This window comes from Dreissena polymorpha, chromosome 1 (assembly GCF_020536995.1).
Source record: "Dreissena polymorpha isolate Duluth1 chromosome 1, UMN_Dpol_1.0, whole genome shotgun sequence".
NCBI classification, from domain to species: Eukaryota; Metazoa; Mollusca; class Bivalvia; order Myida; family Dreissenidae; genus Dreissena; species Dreissena polymorpha.
In genome coordinates this window covers 40,114,710-40,141,032 of record NC_068355.1, presented here as the reverse complement: position 1 = coordinate 40,141,032, position 26,323 = coordinate 40,114,710, and the positions used below count along the sequence as shown (strand labels likewise).

General features: G+C 36.2%; 2 protein-coding genes across 2 annotated transcripts in view; one reads left to right on the top strand and one right to left on the bottom strand.

The window, feature by feature from the left end:
- The window catches only part of LOC127877414 (uncharacterized), an 88,448-nt gene that overhangs the window by 21,596 nt on the left and 40,529 nt on the right, over positions 1 to 26,323 (top strand). Inside the window, exons 3-4 of the mRNA XM_052423274.1 lie at positions 5,931 to 6,073; positions 14,263 to 14,383. Coding sequence (XP_052279234.1) covers positions 5,931 to 6,073; positions 14,263 to 14,383 — 264 coding nt within the window. The remainder of the gene's footprint in view (positions 1 to 5,930; positions 6,074 to 14,262; positions 14,384 to 26,323) is intronic.
- LOC127865023 (uncharacterized protein KIAA1958-like) lies at positions 21,766 to 24,570 on the bottom strand. The gene is made up of 2 exons (XM_052404882.1): positions 23,447 to 24,570; positions 21,766 to 23,069 (listed from the first exon to the last, which is right to left on the bottom strand). Exons 1-2 carry the CDS (start codon positions 24,313 to 24,315, stop codon positions 22,733 to 22,735), a joined length of 1,206 nt encoding a protein of 401 aa, XP_052260842.1. The 5' UTR covers positions 24,316 to 24,570; the 3' UTR covers positions 21,766 to 22,732.

Genomic DNA, 26,323 nt, shown 5'->3' with positions numbered 1-26,323 from the left:
GTCATTGTCATTGAGGGTGGATAGTAACCCACTGTCATTATCATAGGAGGGTGAGTAGTAACCCACTGTCATTATCATAGGAGGGTGCGTAGTTACCCACTGTCATTTTAATAGGAGGGTGAGTAGTAACCCTCTGTTATTATCATACTAGGCTGAGTAGTTACCCACTGTCATTATCATAGGAGTGAAAGTAGTCGCTTACTGTCATTATCATAGGAGGGTAAGTAATTACCCACTGTCATTATCATATGAGGATGAGTAGTTACCCACTGTCATTTTCATAGAAGAATTAGTGGTTACCCACTGTGATTATCATAGAAGGATGAGTAGTTACCCACTGTCATTATTACAGGAGGGTTAGTAGTTACCCACTGTCATTATAATAGGAGGGTAAGAAATTACCCACTGTCATTATCATAGAAGGGTGTGTAGTTACCGACTGTCATTATTACAGGAGGGTTAGTAGTAACCCACTGCCATTATCATAGGAGGGTAAGTAATTAACCACTGTCATTATCATAAGAGGATGAGTAGTTACCCACTGTCCTGTCATTATCATTGATGAGTAGTTACCCTCAGTCATTTTCATAGAAGGATGTGTAGTAACCCACTATCATTATTACAGGAGGGTGAGTAGTTACCCCCTGTTATTATCATAGGAGGGTGGGTAGTTACCCACTGTCATTATTATTGGAGGATGAGTAGTTACCCACTGTCATTATCATAGGAGGGTGAATAGTTACCTACTGTCATTATTATTTGAGGGTGAGAAGTTACCCACTGTCATTATTATTGGAGGGTGAGTAGTTTCCCACTGTCATTATTATTGGAGTGTAAGTAGTTACCCACTGTCATTATGATAGAAGGGTGAGTAGAAACCTTATGTCATTATCACAGGAGGTTAAGTACTTACCTACTGTCATTATCATAGGAGGGTGAGTAGTTACCTACTGTCATTATCATATGAGGGTGAGTACTTACCCACTGTCATTATCATAGAAGGGTGAGTAGTTACATACTGTCGTTATCATAGGAGGGTGAGTAGTTACCCACTGTCATTATCATAGGAGGGTGAGTAGTTACATACTGTCATTATCATAGGAGGGTGAGTAGTTACATACTGTCATCATCATAGGAGGGTGAGTAGTTACCTATTGTCATTATCAAAGGAGAGTGAGTAGTTACCTACTGTCATTATCATAGAAGGGTGAGTAGTGTCCTACTGTCATTTTCATAAGAGAGTGAGTAGTTGCCCATTATCATAGGAGTGTTATTAGTTACCCACTGTCATTATCACAGGAAGGTAAGTAGTTACACACTGTTATTACCATAGGAGGGCGGGTAGTCATCCACTGTCATTATCACAGGAGGGTGAGTAGTTATGCACTGTCATTATCATATGAGGATGGGTAGTAACCCACTGTAATTATCATAGGAGGGTGAGTAGTAACCCACTGTCATAATCATAGAAGGATGTGTAGTTACCCACTGTCATTATCATAGGAGGGTGAGTAGTTACCCACTGTCATTTTCACAGGAGGGTGGATAGTAACCCACTGTCATTATCATAGGAGGTGAGTAGTTACCCACTGTCATTATCATAGGAGGGTGAGTAGTAATCCACTGTCATTATCATAGGAGGGTGAGTAGTTACCCACTGTCATTATCATAGGAGGGTGAGTAGTAAACCTCTGTCATTATAATAGGAGGATGCATAGTTACCCACTGTCATTATCATAGGAGGGTGAGTAGTAACCCTCTGTCATTATCATAGGAGGGTTAGTAATTACCCACTGTCATTATCATATGAGGATGAGTAGTTTCCCACTGTCATTTTCATAGAAGAATTAGTGGTTACCCACTGTGATTATCATAGAAGGATGAGTAGTTACCTATGTCATTATTACAGAATGGTTTGTAGTTACCCACTGTCATTATAATAGGAGGGTAAGTAATTAACCACTGTCATTATCAAAGAAGGGTGTGTAGTTACCCACTGTCATTATTACAGGAGGGTTAGTAGTTACCCACTGTCATTATCATAGGATGGTAAATAGTTACCTACTGCCATTATCATAGGAGGGTGAGTAGTTACCCACTGTCATTATCATAGGAGGATGAGTAGTTACCTACTGTCATTATTATTTTAGGGTGAGTAGTTACCCACTGTCATTATTATTGGAGGGTGAGTAGTTACCCACTGTCATTATTATTGGAGGGTGAGTAGTTACCCACTGTCATTATGATAGAAGGGTGAGTAGTAACCTTCTTTCATTATCACAGGAGGTTAAGTACTTACCTACTGTCATTATCATAGAAGGGTGAGTAGTTACCTACTGTTATTATCATAGGAGGGTGAGTACTTACCCACTGCCATTATCATAGAAGGGTGAGTAGTTACATACTGTCATTTTCATAGGAGGGTGAGTAGTTACCCACTGTCATTATCATAGGAGGGTGAGTAGTTACATACAGTCATTATCATAGGAGGGTGAGTAGTTACATACTGTCATTATCATAGGAGGGTGAGTAGTTACATACTGTCATTATCATAGGAGGGTGAGTAGTTACATACTGTCATTATCATAGGAGGGTGAGTAGTTACCTATTGTCATTATCATAGGAGAGTGATGCGTTACCTACTGTCATTATCATAGAAGGGTGAGTAGTTGCCTACTGTCATTTTCATAGGAGGGTGAGTAGTTGCCCATTTTCATTATCATAGGAGTGTGAGTAGTTACCCACTGTCATTATCACAGGAGGGTAAGTAGTTACACACTGTCATTATCATAGGAGGGTGAGTAGTTACACACTGTCATTATCATAGAAGGGTGAGTAGTTGCTTTATTATCATAGGATGGTGAGTAGTTACGCACTGTCATTATCATAGGAGGGTGAGAAGTTACCCACTATCATTTTCATTGAAGGGTGTTTATCCTGTCACATGCCTTTATATCAGCCTGATAATCAGGTAACCTTATAACCCAAAAGTTAATAGGCTAATGACCACGTGACCTTGAATATCCGTCAGTCACTCTCCAGTGACAGACTACTTTTTTCTATTAATAAAATACCAAATACATGTTAAGTACTGTTTGTTTAAACATTATTATTTAAACAGCATAAGGCCACAATTAAAATATTGTTGGTTTGCCCTTTACCGACCCTAAATTTTACAGGTGGGTAGGTAGGTAGGAAAATTATTTTATTTTATTTGAGAAATTATACTTTTAATACACTAATAGTCTATGAATATTTAAAACACTGTAATTAAAGCACTGTTGCAGTGTACGAAGCCCTATGTAGCTTAACATTGTCTTGTTTGCTGTTTCTTGCATATATTAATATCAAATGCATGCTTGTGTGTTATTACATCAAATATTTGTTCATTATATGATGTTAATTGCTCAAATGCATTTGTGATTATTTAACAGCCAGACAACTTTTATTTTTAACTTAAACCTTTCCCCTAAATTGGGCTTAATTAGCATGCAACAAGCATTGAAGGAGTGTAGAAAGACAGCCCAAAGCCTTTAATGGAAAAATTCAGACATGGCGAAAGACCGTCACATTTTACAGGCCAGACTTGCCTACCAGGAGAAACAATTCACAGGCCAGTTGAAATTTTTACAGGCCTCAATTTTAAGTGTTTGACCGGTTAGTGCATAGTCTCGGCATGGCAAAGTAAATTTGTAAAAGGGCAAACTGAACATTATTATAAAGCATTATTTCTTCTTGAATGCTCTGAGCTTTTATGAGTACATACGTACAGCTCAGAGGGTCAATAGCTGGGAGTTGTATTATTGCAACTAACATAAGCATGAAAACTTGATTTGGGGAAACAAATTAAGGCTGTGAGTTTCAGTTTGTGGATATATTAACGCTTTAAACATATATACTTGAGTGTTGTCGATGTATTTAGCTAGGAGACATTAATATATTAAATAAGTTTACCTTTACATATCCATTTCACTTACAGTAAACTGTTTAGTGTGGCAAACATAATAAAGCAGAATATGCACATGAATCTGATTAAACACAGATCCACTTGCATATAAATCAAATCATGTTTGTCTTTGATTTTAAATTTTCGAACGATAATCCTGTAACTGTTAGATGTATTTTTCTTTGCGAGTAGACTGCATTCCAATTTTCAAAAACTTGTTCTGTGACATTCAGTTCATACATTTCCAAAAAAAAAGAGTTTTATTTGTATCTAAAACGTATGCTCCATCATAGAATGACACGCTCTTTTCATTAATCCATACTAATTATATGATGTCCGTCGTAAATTCGATAGTCATTTGTCCTCGCTGAGCACCGTTATTTCTTTTAATTGTCCGCCATCTTGGATCACATTAACAACATGTGTACAACAACGTAAACTTGTATATGTCCGACTACTTTCGCGAACCAATAGTTAAGTATGATGTCGTTCGGCCATTTTCACGGAACACCGCCGATCGCGATGCCATTGTGTCACACCGGTCTTACTGACAATAACGTAGTGACGTCACCCTCTATGTATAGAATGATCGCGATGCTGGTTATAGACGCTTGCATTACTGTCTATTCTGGGGCATATGAAATTCCAACCATCGGAGCGACCTAGATCGGTCAGGGGCGATACTAATGGACAGGGATATAAATACGCGCACGAATAAATATTGCAGTCGGTTCTTTTATGATCGGCGAAAAAAACGAAAATAAAAAAAATACGTTTTCAGAAATCGCAATAAAAATTTTTGGGTCGGGGGGTAAAAAGTGGGTCGGTCGGTAAAGGGCAAACAAACTCAATTTTAATTTAGGCCTAATTTCGTCTTTGTGTAATTTGAATAAATAACTATAACTGGACTTCTGTGTTGTGTAACAAGATGGAAGCAAACCTAAGCGCTTTGCATGACTTAACGTCACAATGTTTTTGTTCGCCCGTGGTGTTTATCATATTAAATATTTAAACACAAAATAATTGAAAACTAGATATTTTAGTAACATTTCAACGAATGTTGTAAATGTGTAATGATAAATACAATAACAGGTTGGTGAAGTAGATGGAGAATGGCTCATCTGAGGATCTTATCGGGTGAGCCGAAATATTCTGTATGTAGTTGCTTTGTTATTATCATATGAGGGTGAGTTATTATAAGTTACCCACTGTCATTATCATATGAGGGTGAGTAGTAACCCACTGTCATTATCATAGGAGGGTTAGTAGATACTGACTGTCATTATTACAGGAGGGTGTGTAGTTACTCACTTTCATTATCACAAGAGGGTGATTTTACATGGAGCTTGCTACATTGCTAAGACTTCACATGAGAAGAAATTGGAGCCATAAGACTGTAGAAATTTGGAATTTTCATGGATCCACACTTTGGAACTCTTTAAGGTTCAGTTCATCCATGTTTATGACTTTTTGTGTCATACAAAATGTGTCTTCCTATCCCAAAATTCAAACTTAAGTTTGAATGTTAAATTCGCCCATAAAACATTGTCAGGACTGTAACTTCAACATACATCACACAATTTAAAAATAATTTTAAAACAAATGTTCTACATGCTGACCCAGTATGTAATGTGTAATAACCAGGTATGTACCTCAAGGTTCATGGTCAAACATAAAGGTCAAAGGTTTAATTTTGACAGAAAACAGCTTGATCAGACTTTAATTTCATCATAACCTCAAGTAATTTAGAATAATTTACCACAAATATCCACCATGTCGATGTGGGTCTCCTGTTGAGAAAAGGTCAAGGTCACCATAAAGGCTGAATGTCAAACATATTAAGATTCAGCTTGTTAAAGCATTTTTTGACAATATGATTGACGTGTTGCCGACAGGCATCTAGCTAGTTTTAACAACTGTGCCTATGGTCGTGAAATCTTTTACGGAAATCAGATAAAATAACTGTAATTGATTCTTCTTCCAGCCTCCATCCACTCCCTGCAGGGTTTCATCCTGATGCTGAACATGATTGCTGACCATCCCCACATCCACCTACCGCCCTCTGTGCCCCGCTGTTTCTATGGTAACCTGTCCAGCACCAACTGGAGTGCGGTGCCAGATAAACATGTGAGTAGATGGGCTGTAATTGTTTGTGTGATGAACTAAGTTTGAACCAGTCTTTTGTAAATCCGTAAGTAATGGCTTAAGTGCGGTTAAGGGTTGTTTCTTGAGAACTTTATCCAGCACTGACATGACTCAGGATAAACATGTTCGAGCCTGGGCTGAGTTTAAAACTGTTGTAAAGCAGGTGTCATGGCAACCTGTAAGCTGGGACACAGTGCCTGATAATCAAATGAGTAAATGAGCTGTGTTTTAACCTGTTCATTGAATAGCAGCGAAGAATTTTGAGGTGGGGTGGGGTTAAGTCAGTATTTATTATAATCCTGCTGCATTGTCTCTATGGTAACCTTTCCTGGGCACAAACTGGGACACAGTGTCTGCTAAACATGGGAATATAATAAAATAGTAGGGTGATCTTTGAACATATTTGTTGTCAAGATTCAATATTGTTTAAGTGTGGAACAAGGTCATTGTGTGCCTGTTTATTATAGCCCTTAAAATTCAGTTTTGGGTCTGGGGTCAGTGCAAAAGATACATTGTTAGAGAGCTTGCGGGTAAGATATAAGTTGTTTGCTGGTTTTCAGGATTGTTAGACAATTAGTTAGCGTGTTTTAATTGTTTGCTGTTGTGAATAAACATAATACAAGTTTGATTTTGGTCACAATTTTTAAAAATTCAAAAAAAGTTTTGGCTTCTTTTTTGAAAATACAAAAAGCATTTTATATTGATAACAAAAAGCAAATTCGTTAAATTGATATCCCCCGCCAATATTCTTCTGGACACAAAAGTACTATATTTGACACTCAAAAAAAGCATTTTTTCAAGATACAAAGGGCCATAACTCCGTTATTAACAGATGATGTACATTGCCATTTGGTGTTCATCATCCTGTTATCCATATATATACTCATACCAAGTTTCAATAAAATCCGCAAAAGCACTTTCAAGATATGGCTCCGGACACACACACAAAGCATTTTTTCAAGATACAAAGGGCCATAACTCTGTTATTAACTGATGGTGTACAATGCCATTTGGCGTGCATCATCTTCTTATCCATATACATACTCATACCAAGTTTCAATGAAATTCGCCAAAGCACTTCCAAGATATGGCTCCGGACGGACGTAAAGACGGAAGGACGGAAGGACGGACGGACAACGCCAAAACAATATCCCTGCGCCTATGGCGGGGGATAATTACGAATAAATATGAGAATATGCAAAGTGAAGGTATTATTGTCTTATATTCACATTCTTCATCCATACAACAATTCTTGTTTAAAAAATCAATTTCAAGGATTGGTCCATTTGTCCTAGAGGATAACATTTGTACTAGAGGATAACATTTGTACTAGAGGATAACATTTGTACTAGAGGATAACATTTGTCCTAGAGGATAACATTTGTACTAGAGGATAACATTTGTACTAGGATACTGAGTGTTTAACAGTTCAACTTTTTTTAGTAACTATTATGTAAAATGTTTGATATGATATAAATGAACAAAAATTTCTTTAACAATCCATACCCAATCTGTTTAATTATTGTAAGCTATAAAATACGATTTTCAATACCGATCACTTTATTGATTTTCTTGTGTCAAACAACTTGTTTTCTTGGTAGAACCAGTAATTAGTTGATCATTAAACAAATGTGTGTAATATCGAATATGATATCTCAGTGTCACACTTTGGCATATTTCTTCACAGTTCTGTAAAAAATAATCTTCAATATATACATTTAGAATGATGACAAAAACATGCTTAATCTATACTTGCAAAAGAAGTCATCATTCTAATAATCTGTATTACGCTGCTCACTATTTTTAACCATTCTGTTCTACCTTACTAGCAGGGCTATTTTTATTGACATCATCGTAGAAATATGTAAACAAACAATTATCTACTTTGATTGTTGTAGTTAAATCATAATGTCACTTGAAATGTAAACCCCAAAATTAATGAATTGGAATTGGAGCTGCAGTCACCCCTATTAACCGTGTTTTTGACCAACCTTTACGGAGCTGCATCAATGTCCTTATTTGCCCTTCCATTCCCCACACCAATGTCCTTATTAATAATGCCCCCGCCCACACCAATGTCCCTATTTAATACCCTCTTCCCCCCATGCACCAATGTTCTTATTTACTACCCTCTTGCCCCCCCTTCCCCCGCACACACCTATGTACTTATTTAATACCCTCTTGCCCCCCCCCCCCCCGCCAACACACAATTAATTATGCCCCTGCCCACACACCAATGTCCTTTTAACTCCCTCCCCTCCAACACCAATGTCCTTATTAAATATCCTCTTGCCCCCCCCCCCCCCACACACACACCAATGTCCTCATTACAAGGGGCAAGGGAGTATCAAATATGGAGAAAGACGGAATTTTGGGGCAAGAAGGGATTAAAATTAATTTTAATCCCCTCTTGTGGGGCAAGGGAGTATCAAATATGGAGAAAGACGGAATTTTGGGGCAAGAGGGGATTAAAATTAATTTTAATCCCCTCTTGTGGGGCAAGGGAGTATCAAATATGGAGAAAGACGGAATTTTGGGGCAAGAGGGGCAAGAGGGGATTAAAATTAATTTTAATCCCCTCTTGCCCCAAAATTCCGTCTTTCTCCATATTTGATACTCCCTTGCCCCTTGTTCACCTTAGTTGATACCCCTTTCCCCACATCCATACTTAATTTACCATATTTGAATATTTGAAACGCTCTCGCCCCACTCTACCTACCTTTAAATAGTTCAGAAGAATCTTTGTATGAAATTTGATAGTAAAACAAAAGGAGTTATTTAGCAGCAGCATAATGTGAGCCTGTCATGCAGTAAAATGCGGTCACACATTTGATATGAATTATCAGTGATCATGTTACAGGGTACCTGTTACAGGTGTCAGTGCAATAGATAGTGGATACAATTCATTGAAATTACATGTGTTGACTATTTAAATTTCTAAAGTATTGTTTGTTTATATTTCTGGTTGAATATAGATTACATTTAAACCCTAAATATGGTGATGATCTTTTTGTCATTCTTGTGATCAGTGTTGGATAATTTTAACAAAAAGGTTAAGAATGTAAATAGGCACTGTAAATAAGCAGTGATATTTTATCGCCCTTTTGATGAAGGGATAAACAAAACAGTGGGGGTTAACCATGATAAATTTGTTTGATGGGTCTAAAACAAATGAGTTAAATGTTCATGATAGTTATGGACTATAGCAGCCTTCCCACGCAAAGTGAGAATGACAGTGAACTAACAGTGTACTTTATTGAAAATTAATGTGTGAGTTGCAGCAATTGTGTTGGGGAAGCTATGATAATAGTTGAGCCACATTCTGAGAAAACTGGGCTTAATGCATGTGCGTAAAGTATCATTCCAGATTAGCCTGTGCAGTCTGTACAGGCTAATCAGGGATAACACTTTCTGCTTTTATTGTATTTTTAGTTTCAAGGAAGTCCCTCTTTACTGAAAATCAAGTTATGCGGAAAGTGTCATCCCTGATTAGCCTGTGCTGACTGCACAGGCTAATCTTGGATGACACTTTATGCACATACATTAAGCCCAGTTTTCTCAGAACAAGGCTTATATTAAAATGTAGTATGTTTTGCAGCAATTATATGGCTCAATTATCATCTCTCAATTTCTATTGCTCATTTGTTATTTCTCAATTATGATTTCTTTGTCAGTTTATAAGTTTCTGCTATGGTTATAGTGAACAAGTTCCTAAAAATTGAAAGCTCACTTTTGAGGTTTCAAAAGTGTTATATTGCAATAAAGCATGCTGTTATTGTGATAGGTAGAGACAAATGATACTATTTCATTATTGAGATAATAGATTGATATTGAAGGTAACATGATCACTACTAATGCACATAGCAAATATAGATACTTAATTATAGTTATCTTAACAATTTGTTAAGTAATCTTACAACCAAAAAGCAACAAATAAAATTAAAATACAGGCATTTCTTTTGAAAATGATTTCAAATTAATGCTGCAAGACTTTTGTATTTGCAGGAATACCAGCTCATACGTTTAATGCACAATTCACAGGTGTGCCAATATTAAAAATTTTAACCTGTAACCTGCTACATTTTTAGCTCGGCGTTTTCGGAGAAAACCCGAGGTATTGTCATAGCCAGCTCGTCTTGTCGTCCGCCGTCTGCGTCGTGCTAAAACCTTAAAATTGGCTCTAAAATCAAAGTGCTTCCACCTACAACTTTGAAACTTCATATGTAGATCCAACTTGATGAGTTCTACATGCCACACCCATGTTTGGGGTCACTAGGTCAAAGGTCCGAAAACGCTGAGCTAATAATCTCTGTAAATAACCAATATAGATAATTGAATACCCCACATGTGAAAATCTAAAGAATAAAATAAGAATAATAAGTACATCATGTTATTTTGCTTGTTTAGAAAAAAATAATTGATTATAATTATGCAGCATTGTTGTTGAGCTCATATTCTGAAAGCTTGATATAGCTGTCTGAAATAGTTGATTGTGTGTATGTGCATGCCTGAAGGCCTGTGTATGCATCGTTGATTGACCAAATGGTAACTTTAAATGCATGGTGTGATTTTATAAGAAGTGTCCTCATCATAAGACAATGTGTGGCGTGTAACACCCATCTCCCTGAAAGGTCTATGTCATGGTGACTAAGAGGTCAAAGATCAAATTTGGCATAAAAAAACTTGTCAGAACTTAGAGGGCAAAGATCAAATTTTTATTTAAAAAAAAAGCATGTCCAGACTGAAACTTTGTCATTCATCATGTCATTTAACAAAAAACTTACCACCAATGGCCATCATGAGGGTGTTGTGGGTTACAACCGTCTTCCTTCCTCAAGAGCAAGGCATTATTTAGAAATGATTTATTAAATTTGGCCATACAATAGCTTGTCTTGGCATGCAAGGGTTTTGTGCATAACAGAATTACCAGACTGTAACTTTGTTATTCATTATGCAATTTTGAAATAACTTCCATTGATGTCCACCATCAAAAGATGATGTGTCGTGTGTAACATAGGTCTTCATGCCTCAAAAGTGAACTGAAAGATTTATTTTTTTTAAACAAAACAGCTTGTTCAAACTGTAGCTTCATGATTTATCTAGAAATTGTTAAATATTCACGATATGGAGAATGCATGTTATAGATAGCAACCTTCACCCAAACTGAAAGATCAAGGTTACTCTTGAAGGTCAAAGGTTAAATTTGGTCATTAAACCATGTGTGTCTGGACTGTTACTTCATCATTCATCATGCAATTTTAAAATAATATACCGCTAATGTTCACTGTGTGGAAAAGCTGTGTCTGCCATTGAGTAAAAGTCACACTTAACCCTTTCAGTGCTGGAACCAAATTTTGAAGGCCTTTGCAAACAGTTTGGATCCAGATGAGATGCTACAGATTGTGGCGTCTCATCAGGATTCAAACTGTTTGCTATTCTAATAGTATTCTTTGAAAAAATCGAAGAATATGCCAATTTTAGAAATTTCAGAAGACAACATTTTAGCAGACGACAAATTTCCCAGCATGCAAAGTGTGAAGTAATCGCTAGCATAACTGACAATGGTCTCAAGGTGTAGCCAACAGGCATCTTTAGATATATACAAATGGAGACATTTTTGGTATCACATTTCTTAAAATTACCATTTTTGAAAACATACAACTAGTCGTGGGTATCAATTTACACATGATACAACTAGGTCAGGATCCTTTTCATTGCAGATAACAGAAAGTTAACAAAAATTTGTTTAGTATTCTGTAGGCAAAGAAAAACACCTATATTATTATGTTTATTTAAAGTTAAAGTAATAAAGCTTGTTGAAGGTTTAATGATGACATTGTGAATTGTGCAATAATTAAAATATTTAAGTTGCATTCAAAGAAACAGTGAGGCAAGAAAATGTAAAATTCTAAAGAGTAATACAAATAATTTGCCTGTGTGTCTACTGCTGGTATTAACTTTTTTTTTCAAAAGAAACATAAATTTTGGGCAATTAAAAAAAATCTGATATTAATGTTATTAAATAATTCATTTTTATTAACATCTTTTTCAATAAATAGTATACTCCTTAATAGAATATGAAAAGATGAAGGCATTTAAAAAGATAGTTTATGTCATGTAGGCCTGGCATTAGGAAAACAAGAAAAAAAGGAAAGTGAGTGACACTGAGATTCACTGATGTGTAACTTACCTGCATTTGTTTGGTAACCTATTGTGGATACCACAGTTACTGTAGAAGAATGGCTGGGAAAAGGATAGTGTTGCTGCTGTTTATGGTAATTTATATTCCTTAATATTTTAATATTAATGGCATCTTGTTGAAGGATTCTTGTCCCACAATAATTTTGATTATTTAGTTCTATTTAAGTCGTAAACATAAGTATTTTACACATACCAATGGAAATTGAAACACAGTTGCTTTGGTCAATATTTTTATTAAACACATGTTATAAATATGAAACCTTCTGGTTGTTGGGATTTTCAATCAATATATTTATGAAAAAAATCAAATAGCAGTGGTCACCAAACACTTGTAAGCTTTTTAGACCACCTAAGCAATGATCAGGTGAGATTATGCGACTGCCTTTTGTCTATTGTGTGTTGTCAGACGTTAAATTGGCTTTTGAAGTAAATGACTTGAACAATATTTTCTCTGGAACCACAAATTATAGGGGTTTAGTATTTAGTGTGTAACATAATATAAGGACCCTGTTCTAAATTTGTTCAAATTATACCTCTGGGGTCAAAACTGGCCATTCCCTAGGGGTTAAATACATAGTAAATAACCAAAATAAATCTCTGAAACTGCATGGGTCAGTAGTTAAGTATTTGGTGCAGAATATTGTATAGTTGTCCTCTCCACGGTCAATTCATGCCCCGGTCTAAATACTGCCATAATCACCCAGTACACATGTTGATGATTTAGGGCCACTTTCTCCCTCTATGAATTTAATCCTTTTAGTGCTGGATCCGAATTTTGAAGGCCTTTGCAAATAGTTTGGATCCAGATGAGACGCCACAAAATGTGGCGTCTCATCAGGATCCAAACTGTTTGCTATTCTGATAGTATTCTTTGAAAAAAATCAAAGAAATTGCTAATTTTATAAATTCAGCATACGACATTTTAGCAGACGACAAATTTCCCAGCATGCAAAGTGTTAAGATGAGGGTTATGAATTGTTTTTGCCCAGCCTGTCCATCCATCTGTTTGTGACTCCACATACACACTTGGTCTCATTTGAAATGTTTTAAACTGTTTACTGTTGAGGTTTTGTTTTTGACACAGTGCTTGGTTTCTATCCTCTGATGAGGATGAATGGGTCAAGGTCAAGGGGGTCACTTACATACTTATTGGAAGCTTTTATTGACCGTGGTGCTTTGTCTTTATGAAGACAAGACCTCTGATGAGGGAGATGAATGGGACAAAGTCAAGGTCAAGGGGGTCACTTACATAATTTTGGAAGTTCTAAGAGATAACAATCCTTGAAGTGTCTTGTGTGCAGTATTTAAAGGGTGACAGTCCAGAGGGATCAGGCCTACAGTCATATTTTGCTTTAAAAGAGTTTATCCATATCATGCAGCACATGTCCAGAAGGATAAATTAAACACTTGACCAAACTAATTCACACATTATTTCATTAAACGATGTTCAGTATTCTTCTGTAGCCTGCTCTTGTTTGAATTTGTTTTAGGCAGTTGTGTTCCCCTTTGACTACCTTCAGTCCAGTAGTTTGTGATTGAATTTGTTTCAGGCAGTTGTGTTCCACTTTGACTACCTTCGGTCCAGTAGTTTGTGATTGAATTTGTTTCAGGCAGTTGTGTTCCACTTTGACTACCTTCGGTCCAGTAGTTTGTGATTGAATTTGTTTCAGGCAGTTGTGTTCCACTTTGACTACCTTCAGTTCAGTAGTTTGTGATTGAATTTGTTTCAGGCAGTTGTGTTCCACTTTAACTACCTTCAGTCCAGTAGTTTGTGATTGAATTTGTTTCAGGCGGTTATGTTCCACTTTGACTGCCTTCAGTCCAGTAGTTTGTGATTGAATTTGTTTCAGGCAGTTGTGTTCCACTTAGACTACCTTCAGTCCAGTAGTTTGTTATTGAATTTGTTTCAGGCAGTTGTGTTCCTCTTTGACTACCTTCAGTCCAGTAGTTTGTGATTGAATTTGTTTCAGGCGGTTGTGTTCCACTTTGATTGCCTCCGGTCCAGTAATTTGGTGGAAGCCAACCTTCTGGTGACAAGTGCCCCTATGCCAAACATTGACCCAGAGGGCGCCAGCATTAAAGTCCAAATAGGTAAATGTTGGTTATGTTTACACTTATTTATTTTACATTGATTGAATCAACGGCAATTATGGAACCTAAAAATCACACTCAAGTCTATTGCCTGGGTAGAAAATTACTTGCTGTAACAACTGAAGATCATGAGAATCAAATTCAGGACCGCATGGTAGCGAGCAAGCACCATATCAGCTGCACCCGTCAGATCTAAAAGGCTTATATGTATATTATGGTGTGTGTGGCGTAAATAAAAACATTATACTCAAAGTTGAAAACGGGGGATGGGGAGGGGGATTCATTCCAAATAGGTCTGTTAGGGCATGTAGCACATTTGGGGCTTGACATTTAGACATATGGGAGTAAAATGTATGCTTGCTAAATACTGACACAGATTGGAAATTGAATAAATATGTGTGTTAAGTATATTTTTTAGCTCACCTGATGGCTCTGGTGAGCTTGAAGGATCGGTCTTTGTCCTCCGTCTGTCTGTCATCCACAATTGGTTTGTAAACACTCTAGAAGTCACATTTCTTGTCCAACCTTCAATAAACTTGGTCGGAAGATTTGTCCCAATGATACCTGGATCGAGTTCGAAACTTGATCATGCTGGGTCAAAAACTAGGTCACTAGGTAAAAAAAAAAGAAAAACCTTGAAAACAATGTAGAAGTCACATTTCATGCTCAATCTGAATATAACTTTGTCGAAATGTTTGTCTTTATGTTGGTTGAGTTAAAAAGTGGTTCCGGTCCATTGAAAAACATGGCTGCCAGTGGGCGGGGCAGTTTTCCTTATTTGGCTATAGAGAAACCTTGTGAACACTCTATAGAAGTCACAATTTTTGCAAGGTCATCATGAAACTTGGTCAAAACATTGGTTTTATTGATTTCTCGGACGAGTTTGAAAATGGTCCAGATCGGTGAAAAAACATGGCCACCAGGGGGCAGGGCAGTTTTCTCTATATGAATATATTGAAAACATGTGAACACTCTAGAAGTAACATTTTTGGTCCAATTTTCATGAAATTTTGTCAGAACATTTGTTTCCTTATTGCACGAGTTAAGTTCAACAATAGTTTCCGGTACGTTGAAAAACATGGCTGCCAGGGGGACGGGGCAGTTTTCCTTATATTTATATAGTAAAAAGGGCCTTTGAACACTCTAGAAGTCACAATTTTTGCCGAATCATCATGAAACTTGGTGAAAACATTGATTTTATTTATATATCAGATGAGTTTGAAAAAGGTCCCGATCGGTTAAAAAACATGGCGACCAGCGGGGGTGGGGCAGTTTTCCTTATATGACTTATGAGAAACCTTGTGAACACTCTAGAAGTCACTTTTTTTGTATTCATGTTTTAAATGAAACAGTTGTATGAGTGTGTGTGCGCATGTTTGTGCATGTTTGTTTTTTAGTGTATCTGGACTATCTTCTGTTGACATTTATGGTACACGATTAAAAATTGCTTTTAGCGTTTTCAATACTAGCTTGTTTGTTAAAGTTGTCAATTTTCCTCAATGAAAATTTGTAATTTGATCTGTTTTCATACTGTGTTCTTAACATATATCCTTTTTGTGATTACATAAGTTTAGTACAAACCCTTTCTTGGTGTGTTACATTTAATAAGCCTGTCAAAAGGCAGCATGTAGATTGAGACAATACCAGATTGATGCCTTTCACTTTCTTATTTCCATCTGTCCATTCGTCTATCAACTATATAACTGTCCATAATGAACTCAAAAACTTTAGAAGCTGTATTTTAATGTCACCCAGTCTATACTGGGGGACATATTGTTTTTTCACTGTCTGTTGGTTGGTTTGTTGGTTTGAGTCAAACTTTAAAATTGGCCATAACTTTTACAATATTGAAGATAGCAACTTGATATTTGGCATGCATGTGTATCTCATGGAGCTTCACATTTTGAGTGGTGAAAGGTCAAGGTCATCCTTCAAGGTCAAAGGTCAAATATATGGGGGACATTGTGTTTCACAAACACACCTTGTTTACCTTATACTTGAGTACTTGAACCGACTCCTCTCAGGTGAGAAAACTAGGTCCATCTTGGCCCTCTTGTTTGATTATCATAATATTTAACAACAGCTATTGACATTGACAAATTGAGTACTTGTTTATGTTGCTTACCCATTAGAGTTCTACTACAATTGCTCTAAAATACAAGAATGTCTAGTGTCAAGCACCCTTAGGCAGTGAACTTGTTATAGAGTTGACTGGGATAATGTATCCAGCACCCTAAGGCAGTGGATTTTATCTATCCATCCCCCCAGCCCCCTAGGCAGTGGACTTATTATTGAGTTGACTGGGACAATCTATCCAGCCCCACCACCAGCCCCACCACCAGCCTCACCACCAGCCCCTAGGCAGTGGACTTGTTATTGAGTTGACTGGGATAATCTATCCAGCCCCCATAGGCAGTGCACATGTTATAGAGTTGACTGGGATAATCGATCAAGCCCCCGTCCCTCTAGGCAGTGGATTTGTTATAGAGTTTACTGGGATAATCTATCCAGCCCCCCCCCCCAGCCCACAAGGCAATGAACTTGATATTGAGTTGACTGGGATAATCTATCCAGCCCCCTAGGCAGTGAATTGTTATAGAGTTGACTGGGATAATCTATCCAGCCCCCCCAGCCCACAAGGCAATGAACTTGATATTGAGTTGACTGGGATAATCTATCCAGCCCCCTAGGCAGTGAATTGTTATAGATTTGACTGGGATAATCTATCCAGCCCCCATAGGCAGTGCACTTGTTATAGAGTTGACTGGGATAATAGATCAAGCCCCCATAGGCAGTGCACTTGTTATAGAGTTGACTGGGATAATCTATCCAGCCCCCATAGGCAGTGCACTTGTTATAGAGTTGACTGGGATAATAGATCAAGCCCCCTCCCCCTCTAGGCACTGGATTTGTTATAGAGTTAACTGGGATAATCTATCCAGCCCCCCCCCAGCCCCTAGGCAGTGCACTTGTTATAGAGTTGACTGGGATAATCGATTAAGCCCCCACCATCTAGGCAGTGGATTTGTTATAGAGTTGACTGAGATAATCGATCAAGCCTCCCCCTCTAGGCAGTGGATTTGTTATAGAGTTGACTGGGATAATCAATCAAGCCCCCCCCCCCCTCCCTCTAGGCAGTGGATGTGTTATAGAGTTGACCTAGATCATCTATACAGCCCCACCCCAGCCCTCTAGGTGGTGGACTTGTTATTAAGTTGACTGGGATAATCTATCCAGCCCCCCTAAGGCAGTGAACTTGTTATAAAGTTGACTGGGATAATCTATCCAGCCCCCTAGGCAGTGAATTGTTATAGATTTGACTGGGATAATCTATCCAGCCCCCCTTCCCCCCCATAGGCAGTGGACTTTTTATAGAATTGACTGGGATAATCTATCAAGCACCCTGAGGCCGTGGACTTGTTATAGAGTTGACACCAATAAGGTGTCCAGCACCCTTAGGCATGGCACTTGTTATAGAGTTGACTGTGAAAATCTGTATAGCACCACTAGGCAGTGCAATTTTCATATAGTTGACTATTACTTTATAGTAATATCACAGCGTTATTTAATATTCTTTCTCTTTCCACATTTAATGCAGTTACCAGATTTCATGGCTTAAACATAGATGATACCTCTACAGTTGATGGCCAGGATTTATAAAAGGATATGTTTTTAGTGTACGTTATCTGGTTTCATATTTAATGCAGGTTTGAATTACTGTTTAGATATGAAATTACCAGCATAAATTAGCTTAACATGACATCCTTTATTTGCATTTGCAGTTTTACATTACAGTATAGCCCTGTTTTTCTGAAAATAAATCATTACGAATGCATGGACATGCAAAAAGGGTCAGTTTGTTTTTACAATTTGATTTTCTTTTCTAAAGATTTGATTTTGTGCCCCTATAATCAGTGTTATAGTGAGTTATTATCATGAGTTTCACCCATCTGAGAGTGCTTTGTATTTGTGTATGAATGTGTTTATTATAAAAGTAACACATAAATGTTTGGACTTTTGTCATAGTAAAATTTGGTGCAGAAATGATTGATTATCAAACAACATGGCATTGTGGCGGTAAACATTGTTTTTTCATCAAAATAATCAGGCCCCATTGCACAAACATTCACTCATTCAAGTGTTTTTTACCAATTGAAACGCTTCATTCGCATTTTTCTTGCTTCATATTACTATTTTAAAATTGATGGTGTTGTTCAAAATTGTTTTAAGGTGTTTATTAGCTCGGCTGTTTTGGGAGAAAGCCCGAGGTATTGTCATAGCCAGCTCGTCGTCTGCTGTCCGCCATCTAGCGTCTGGCGTCCGCCGTGCTAAAACCTTAACATTGGCTCTAAAATCAAAGTGCTTCCACCTACAACTTTGAAACTTCATATGTAGATGCACCTTGATGAGTTTTACACACCACACCCATTTTTGGGTCACTAGGTCAAAGGTCAAGGTCACTTGACCTCTTAAAAAAAAAATTAATGTGACAAGCTTTCATTTATTCAAAACTGCACCTGCAGCCGAGTGTTGGCATCCGTTATGCGGTGCTCTTGTTTTATAAATACATTTAATTTAAAGTTGGTAATATTTTGTTATGTCAGGTTTAAAAACTTTATTGCAACAAGGAAAAATTGACTCAAAGCTGGAATCCTTCTAACACAGAATTGAGAATATGGAAGAACTTTGCAACAGACCTCTAGGTAAAAGTCAACCATTGAAGGTCACTTGTAAAATAGAAGATTTTAATCCTTTTCCCCTTAGCAAAGTGAAAATGGCTTTTGCAACCGGCATATAACCAGCAGAGCCTGCGAGTATCTTGCAGTCTGTTCAGGTTTTATGCTGTTTGCTGCTTATCAGTATCTAAGGGTAGGACATTAAGCCTTTAAAACTTGAATTTAGTAAGAAAGGTATTTAATTAAATTCAACTGTATAAAGGACTACAAATACGTCAAAATACGTATGTAAGTGGTACAGGGTTAAGCCTTAGATCAATTATCAGCCAAATTTCACAAGAATCTGTAGAGTTACTGCCCTTGATTCATCAACAATGGCCTTTTGGCAGTTTTTACCTTTTTGTCCAACAGGTGTATTGTCATGAATTACTTTAAACCAAGAGGTTCTTACCTGATTTACAAACTGCACATATTTTGAAGCAGCTTCCTTCCTTTTTATTACAACAAATGTTAACATATATATTGAATGGTTCTTAATAGCAGCCAGTAAGGCTTGAATCATTCTTTGTATACATATTTTATTAAAAAATGAGAAACGTTGATTGCTATAGATATGTTGCAATCAGAATGTGTAGAATATATGAAATGTATGGTTAAATAAGTATCTAACAAATTGTACAGACCCGTTATGATGACCCCTGAATTGAGAAAACTTGAAAAAAAACAACACTAAATTGAGTAAAAATAACACAAACATAATTTTATATAGAGGATATTTGTTGGACTCGGTGGATTATCGATTTTAATTCACGAGTGATCATAGAAAATATATTTTTTCTATGATCACGAGTGAATTAAAATGATATTTCACCGAATCCAACAAATTTCTTTTTATTTTATGCTTTATTTTCACAGTTTATGTTTATTGTTAAAGAGTTTAGCTATAGAATTTCACTGGGATAATGACGTCATTTCGTCAAAAAATGACATCATTTCACATTAAACAGTGACAATTATCTAAAATTTTCACTTATAATTTTCACTGTTTGAAACAGTGAAATTATCCGTTTTAATTCACTGATATTTCTCTTTAAACCATCGGAAAGCATAAAATAAAAATACTATTATACTTTATTTAAACTTCATTGATGACTTTGCAAATGTAAAAAATAAGACTATAAATCTCTACACATAAATCTTCATATTAAGGTTAAATTCCCAAAACTATGAAGAAGTGAGCAATTGTACAAAATAATGACCATTGGCTCTGGGTCCTATTCTATACTTATATATTGGTTGAAATAAAGGCCTCAAATAACTCATTACATACAGCTTTTATAGACGTAAGGAAGAAGCATAATTATGTAAGGTAAAAAGCTACTCATAATGAACCATGTATTATATGGCTTGTCATGTCTCGAGCATCATCTTCTGAATAATTATATCCGTGCAGCACAGCAAAGAATAAATGCGTTTTACAGACTTTAAATAACAGTCCATTTCATTGCTCTCCCATCTTTTGTAATTGGTTTGATTGGAGACTGACTTTTCCGCACTCATATGTGGATATTATTGAACTAGTTCCCTTTTTAGCTCGACTATTATATATGAAATTTATATAGTCTAGCTATCCTACTCACCCCGGCGTCGGCGTTCCCGTGTGCGTGAGCGTTGGAATGTTAAAGTTTGCGTACCACCTCAAATATTTTCTATGTCCCTTGACATATTGTTGTTATATTTTGCATACTTCTTTACCAATATGACCACAATCTATAAACAAGAGTAGACAACTGTATCAAGCATTTTGTAAGAATTATGTTCCCTTTTTATACTTAGAAAATTGAAAATTTGGTTAAGTTTTATGGTTAGGTTCACTTTATTCCTAAAGTATCAAAGCTATTGCTTTCATACTTTCAACACTTACTAACTATAGCAATAGACTGTACAGGGCAAGTTGCATAACTCTGGTTGGCATTTTAACGGATTTATGGTCCTTTTTTGTTTGAGTAACTTCGAATATTTTGTTAAATTGTGTGTTTAGATCCACTTCACTTCTTAAGTATCAAGGCTTTTGCTTTCAAACTTCAAATACTTTCTTACTATCATGAGGGTACTGTACCTGGCAAGTTTAATTTGACATTGACCTTTGAATGACCTTGACTCAAGGTCAAAATATGAAATTTAAATTAAATTGCCATAAATTCTTTATTTATGATCAGATTTGATTCATACTTTGACATAACAACACTTACCTGACATACCACAATGGACTCCACCCAAACCATCCCCCACTCCCCACCCCAGAATCCACCACCCCCCCCCAAAAAAAATTTTTTTATTCATAAATAAATAAAATAAATAAATATTGTTTTTTCCTTTTTTTATTTTTGAAAGATCCTCTAATAAATAGAGGATATTTGTTGGTTTCGGTAGCATATCGAATTTAATTCACGAGTGATCATAGAAATTTATATTTTCACGAGTGGCGTAGCCACGAGTGAAAATATTTTTTTCTATGATCACGAGTGAATTAAATTCGATATGCTACCGAAACCAACAAATTTTCTTTTTATTTTATGCTTATTTTTGTAGTTTTGTTAATTTTCCGAATTTGCCTCATTAAGTTTCCCCGTGGGGTGCCTCAATTTTTAGAACGCACAAAGAACTTACTACACAAGAAAATAGTTCACATCTGTAAAAAGTGTATTACTATTAAAATCAATGTTTTATTCAACATATATCTTTTTCATACTTTATACATTCAATATTATTACAAACAATAGTTTAATTTAAATTATTATGAAATTAATAGTGTTGCATATACTGGCGTAGTAATTTGTGTATTCAACTGATCTCAAAGTTACGAAAGTGCTCGCCATGTTGAACAACACTTTTACGACTTGCTGGATTAATAACACATAACTGGATTAAACTAGGAACGCAAACATATTTCAACAGTGTTTTTGTGCTAAATGGTTTCGATATCAATCACTGTCACTCTCTGCAATAAGACGGATTCGCTTGTAGTGTCGCTGTACAGGGGAATCTGCGGTTACCGCCGGTGTACGGGATGGAGATTGCCTCTGGTGATTGACTACGTTCTGTGTCTGGGAAAGGCCCATGTAAGATTCAGAGTTGTGAAAATTAAATGTTACATTGCCCTGGAAATGTGAGTTGACAAAAAATCCTCGGGCCATCGGAAAATCACTTGATGCAGGTGTGGCTGACGCAGTGGCAGTGGCTGTGCGGTTGTGCTTTTCAACTGACTGGTTTGAATGAGAAAGTATTTTTGAAATATTTTTTGACTGTTCCTTGTTCAAACTGCTGTAATTATTTAAGCTGTTAATATTTCTTTGCCCTGAAATCTGTATTATTTGATGAGCAGGAACATTCTCGTCATTCAGCTTCTGAATCAAGTGCTTTCTTGCACTGAAAAAAGTTTATTTCTATGGTAAAAATAAAATCGATATTCAACGGTACACATGACATATTACATAAGATATAAGTTGTAATTGTTTTGTGTGCTCTTGAAACACTTCAATAAATACATGGTGGTCTGTCAAGTACTGGATGTAATGGAACCGGAAAGTAGAGGAATAGTACTAGTCGAGTACAGGAGATTTTATGAATTAAAATTTTGAGTGTTGTAGCATGTAAATTGGACAAACAACACCTACTTAATAAATGGGAGGTAAGTGATTTTTATTATATATTTTAGTCTTGTTATGAAAGTAGTGTATATAATATGGGGTTTTGACCTGTATGGGGTGATTCTTGGCTCTTGAATACCAGCATCTGTTTTCATCTCGGTCATTATGCTGTATAGCTTGTTTATTCCCATGGCAGACTTCCTGAACCAGCATTGCTGTGTCTTGTTGCCAGGAGTTAAGAAGAAGGGGCTGTCTTCTGTCATCATGTCAACAGGGCGTTTGTCGGCATATAGCTTGTAGAGATGCACCGGATCTCTGTCAGGTTGTTCGGGAACTGCATATGCCCGTGGCTTGACTTTCCTATGAATAGTTAAAATGTGTGTTGCATTAAATGTTTTGTTTAAATTAAATACTATTCCAACAAAAGTGAAGTCTACTGTATATTAATAATACAAATAAGAATTATATTGTAAAAAAAGGTCTATAAATTCACTTGTGATAATAGAAAATATATATTTTCAATTGTGGCTTCGCCACTCGTAAAAATAATAATTTCTATGATCACTCGTGAAATAAAATCAATATTCTACCTTAACCAACACATATCCTCCATGTTTGTATTATTTTTACTAAAGAAAAATTCCATTTAAATATTTTATAAACAGTACCAGTTTTTATATAAATAAAAAATTATCAATTCAGATTTGTGTACAAATATATTAAAGTAGGAAAATCACCTTATATCCCTAGGAATTTCACCAGTACGGGTTTTTGTCTGACGCTCAGTGTCGAAGGTGATGAATTCTTCACCAGTTTCAAAATCGATTCCAAGGCTGACATCACCCCAGCATAGGGTGTGAATTTCCTTGCCGGTTCTCATCCCAAAATGGGTTGTACATATAAGCCACAGTGAGTGTAATAGAGCTCTTGGGCTTGATTCTCCCAGAGTTTTAGCTGCGTACATAGCTTCAATATGTTCATTTGTTAATGCCTGGGCTTGATGCGGTTTATTTCCATAACCTTCTTTTTTCAGAGCTTTTTGTTTACTTTTTAATACTTCCCTCACTTTGGCAAATTCAGGGTCATTTATCAAAGAGTGCTTGTAGTTCATGTGCCTTAAATGCCTGTCGATTGAGCTTAAAAATGCCCTCAAAGATGTGGGTTCATACTCTGATCCATCTTTTTTAGTCACACCCAACAAAAACTCGCAGACCAGAGGGTTCAATTCATGAGGAGGTATATTTTCAATATTTCTTGCCTCATTTTTGTGACTTTTTAGGAAAGTTTTGAAAAGTCTGATGTCATTGTCGGTTTTCTTTTTTGTATTTAAATTTTCGTTTTCAAGCAGAAAGCTATCCACACTTACAGATCTGAAATTCCTTGTTGGTGTTGATGTTGGGTTTTGTTCTTTTTCTTCCTGTGTTGATGCTGTTACCAGTGGATGTGGGGCTGATGTTGCTGCTCCTGCTGTTGGTGCTGCTGATGTTATTTCTTGTGATTTTGAAGCGCTGTCATCATCTTGTTCATTCATTTCATTAAAAAAGTCATCAAAGTCAAAGATATTTGAGAAAAGAAGATTTATTTCATTGTTTTCCAATTCATCCATTGTTGTTAAAGAGTTAAGCAGCAGACGAAATAATTATGTTTAAGGGAGGTAAATGTGTGTTTCAGGTTCAAGTAGACTAGTCTCCCTTGAATGAAAATTGCAATTGAGGCTCACCATGGGGTTATTGGGGAAGTAGTTCCAGTATCTAACTGAAACAGTGAAAAATAACGATATTTTTCACTGTTATGTTTCACTGTTTGAAACAGTGAAATACCACTTTTATTTCACTGATATTTCTCTATAAACCACCGGAAAGCATAAAATAAATGACCACCCTCCCCAACATTATACCCCCCTCTCCACCCCCACCCCTCCACCCAAAAATGTATTTTTTCTTTGAAACATGGTAAAAAAAATCAACAAATATTTATTTATTTTATTTTTGAAGGATTGTTTGACCACCCAAGCTATTGCTATCAAACTTGAAATAAAATCTTATTAGTTTGTTTTATGTCTTTACAAATGTTCAAGAGATTGTGGAAAATATACCTGAACTCAGAATTGTCTTTAAACTACAACTTCTTAAAAACATAAGCGATCAATATGTTTCAATATTGATCCTCTTCCACTTAGGATATGACTATATTACCTTGACCTTATTAAATATGAACAATTTCCCCATGATGGCTTACGTTATACTGTCAAGCACTCGAATAGTCGAGCGCGCTGTCCTCTGACAGCTCTTGTTTCTAAATGTCGGCAGATTAAGTTAGAAGTAAAGCTAAGTTAGTTTTAATATCAGTTCTGCACTAACGTAGCCATATCTTCACATTTAAAAAAACAAGTTATTGATCGAGTGAATGGATTAAAGACATTTTTTCACAAAATAGAGATGCTTTTCAGTGTAACATTAACGCTAATGTGAGTACTTACGTACTTATTTGGTCACATGTCGAAATGTTGACACAAATATGTATGTTAGCTTTATATGACTGTGGAGAGAGTTTATATTACTTAAGAACAATGTATTGAGTTTAAACCTTTACCGCTTAGATACGTTTTTTGATGTGTTTGTAGTCCCTTAGAAAGTTACATTTAATTAAAGACCTTTCTTACAAGATTCAAGTTTAAAGGCTTCTTGTCCAACCCTTACATACTGATGAGCAGCAAACAGCATAAAACCTGAACAGACTGCGAGTTACTCACAAGCTGTTCTGGTTTTATGTTGTTTGCAAAAGCCATTTTTACTTTGCCTCTGAGTGGGAAAGGTTTAAAGTACCCTGTAATATTTATTGATTTATACCTTATTCACACTTCAAATTACAACAATGAAAATCCCAGAGAGTAGGTCTAAGATGTGAGTATCACTCAAAATTTAATTACAACACATTTCCCTGTGGACTCATTAAATAAGTAACATTTGACATTTATAAGTGTACTTACATCTAGCGAGAAAGCTGCTTTCAAATAGAATTGTATGGGGATTTATGTTTACGAAAAGTATCAAGAGAAAAAAGCCTGTAAGTCCTAAATATCTATTAGTACCATAAATTGTGACTAATGCCCTTTTCCCAGTATTTTAAGGAATAATTTCCTTAATAAACAGCTAACAGTTTTCCCTGCAAGTAATGAGTTAAGGTTTCATGTTCTTTGAGGAAAGTGATTCCAGGCAATCAGAAGTCTGATGATTACATGACTGTGTTCATGATTGCAGAAATAATTGCTTGATATATGATATTTTTTATTCCTGGCAGGAAACTTGGCATTATTTCATGTAGAACAGTTATCGGTCCAGAGTTTATGGTGAAAACGGTTTCTTCTTATTTAAATTTATTCAAGCAGTTACATACGTGTAATACAAATACTTGCTTTTACGCTTGACCCTAAATGTGACATTTAAATGGTACATCTAGGAACTGTTTTATATGTAATGAAAATTCTGAGTTGAGAATTTGACTATGAATTTCAGGCATTGCAGCATTAGAAACTGTTCTTCAGTCATGTCCCGTGATCAGACAAAAACGGTTGCCAATATATGGTAGGGTTTAATACTAACCCTGGGCTGAGG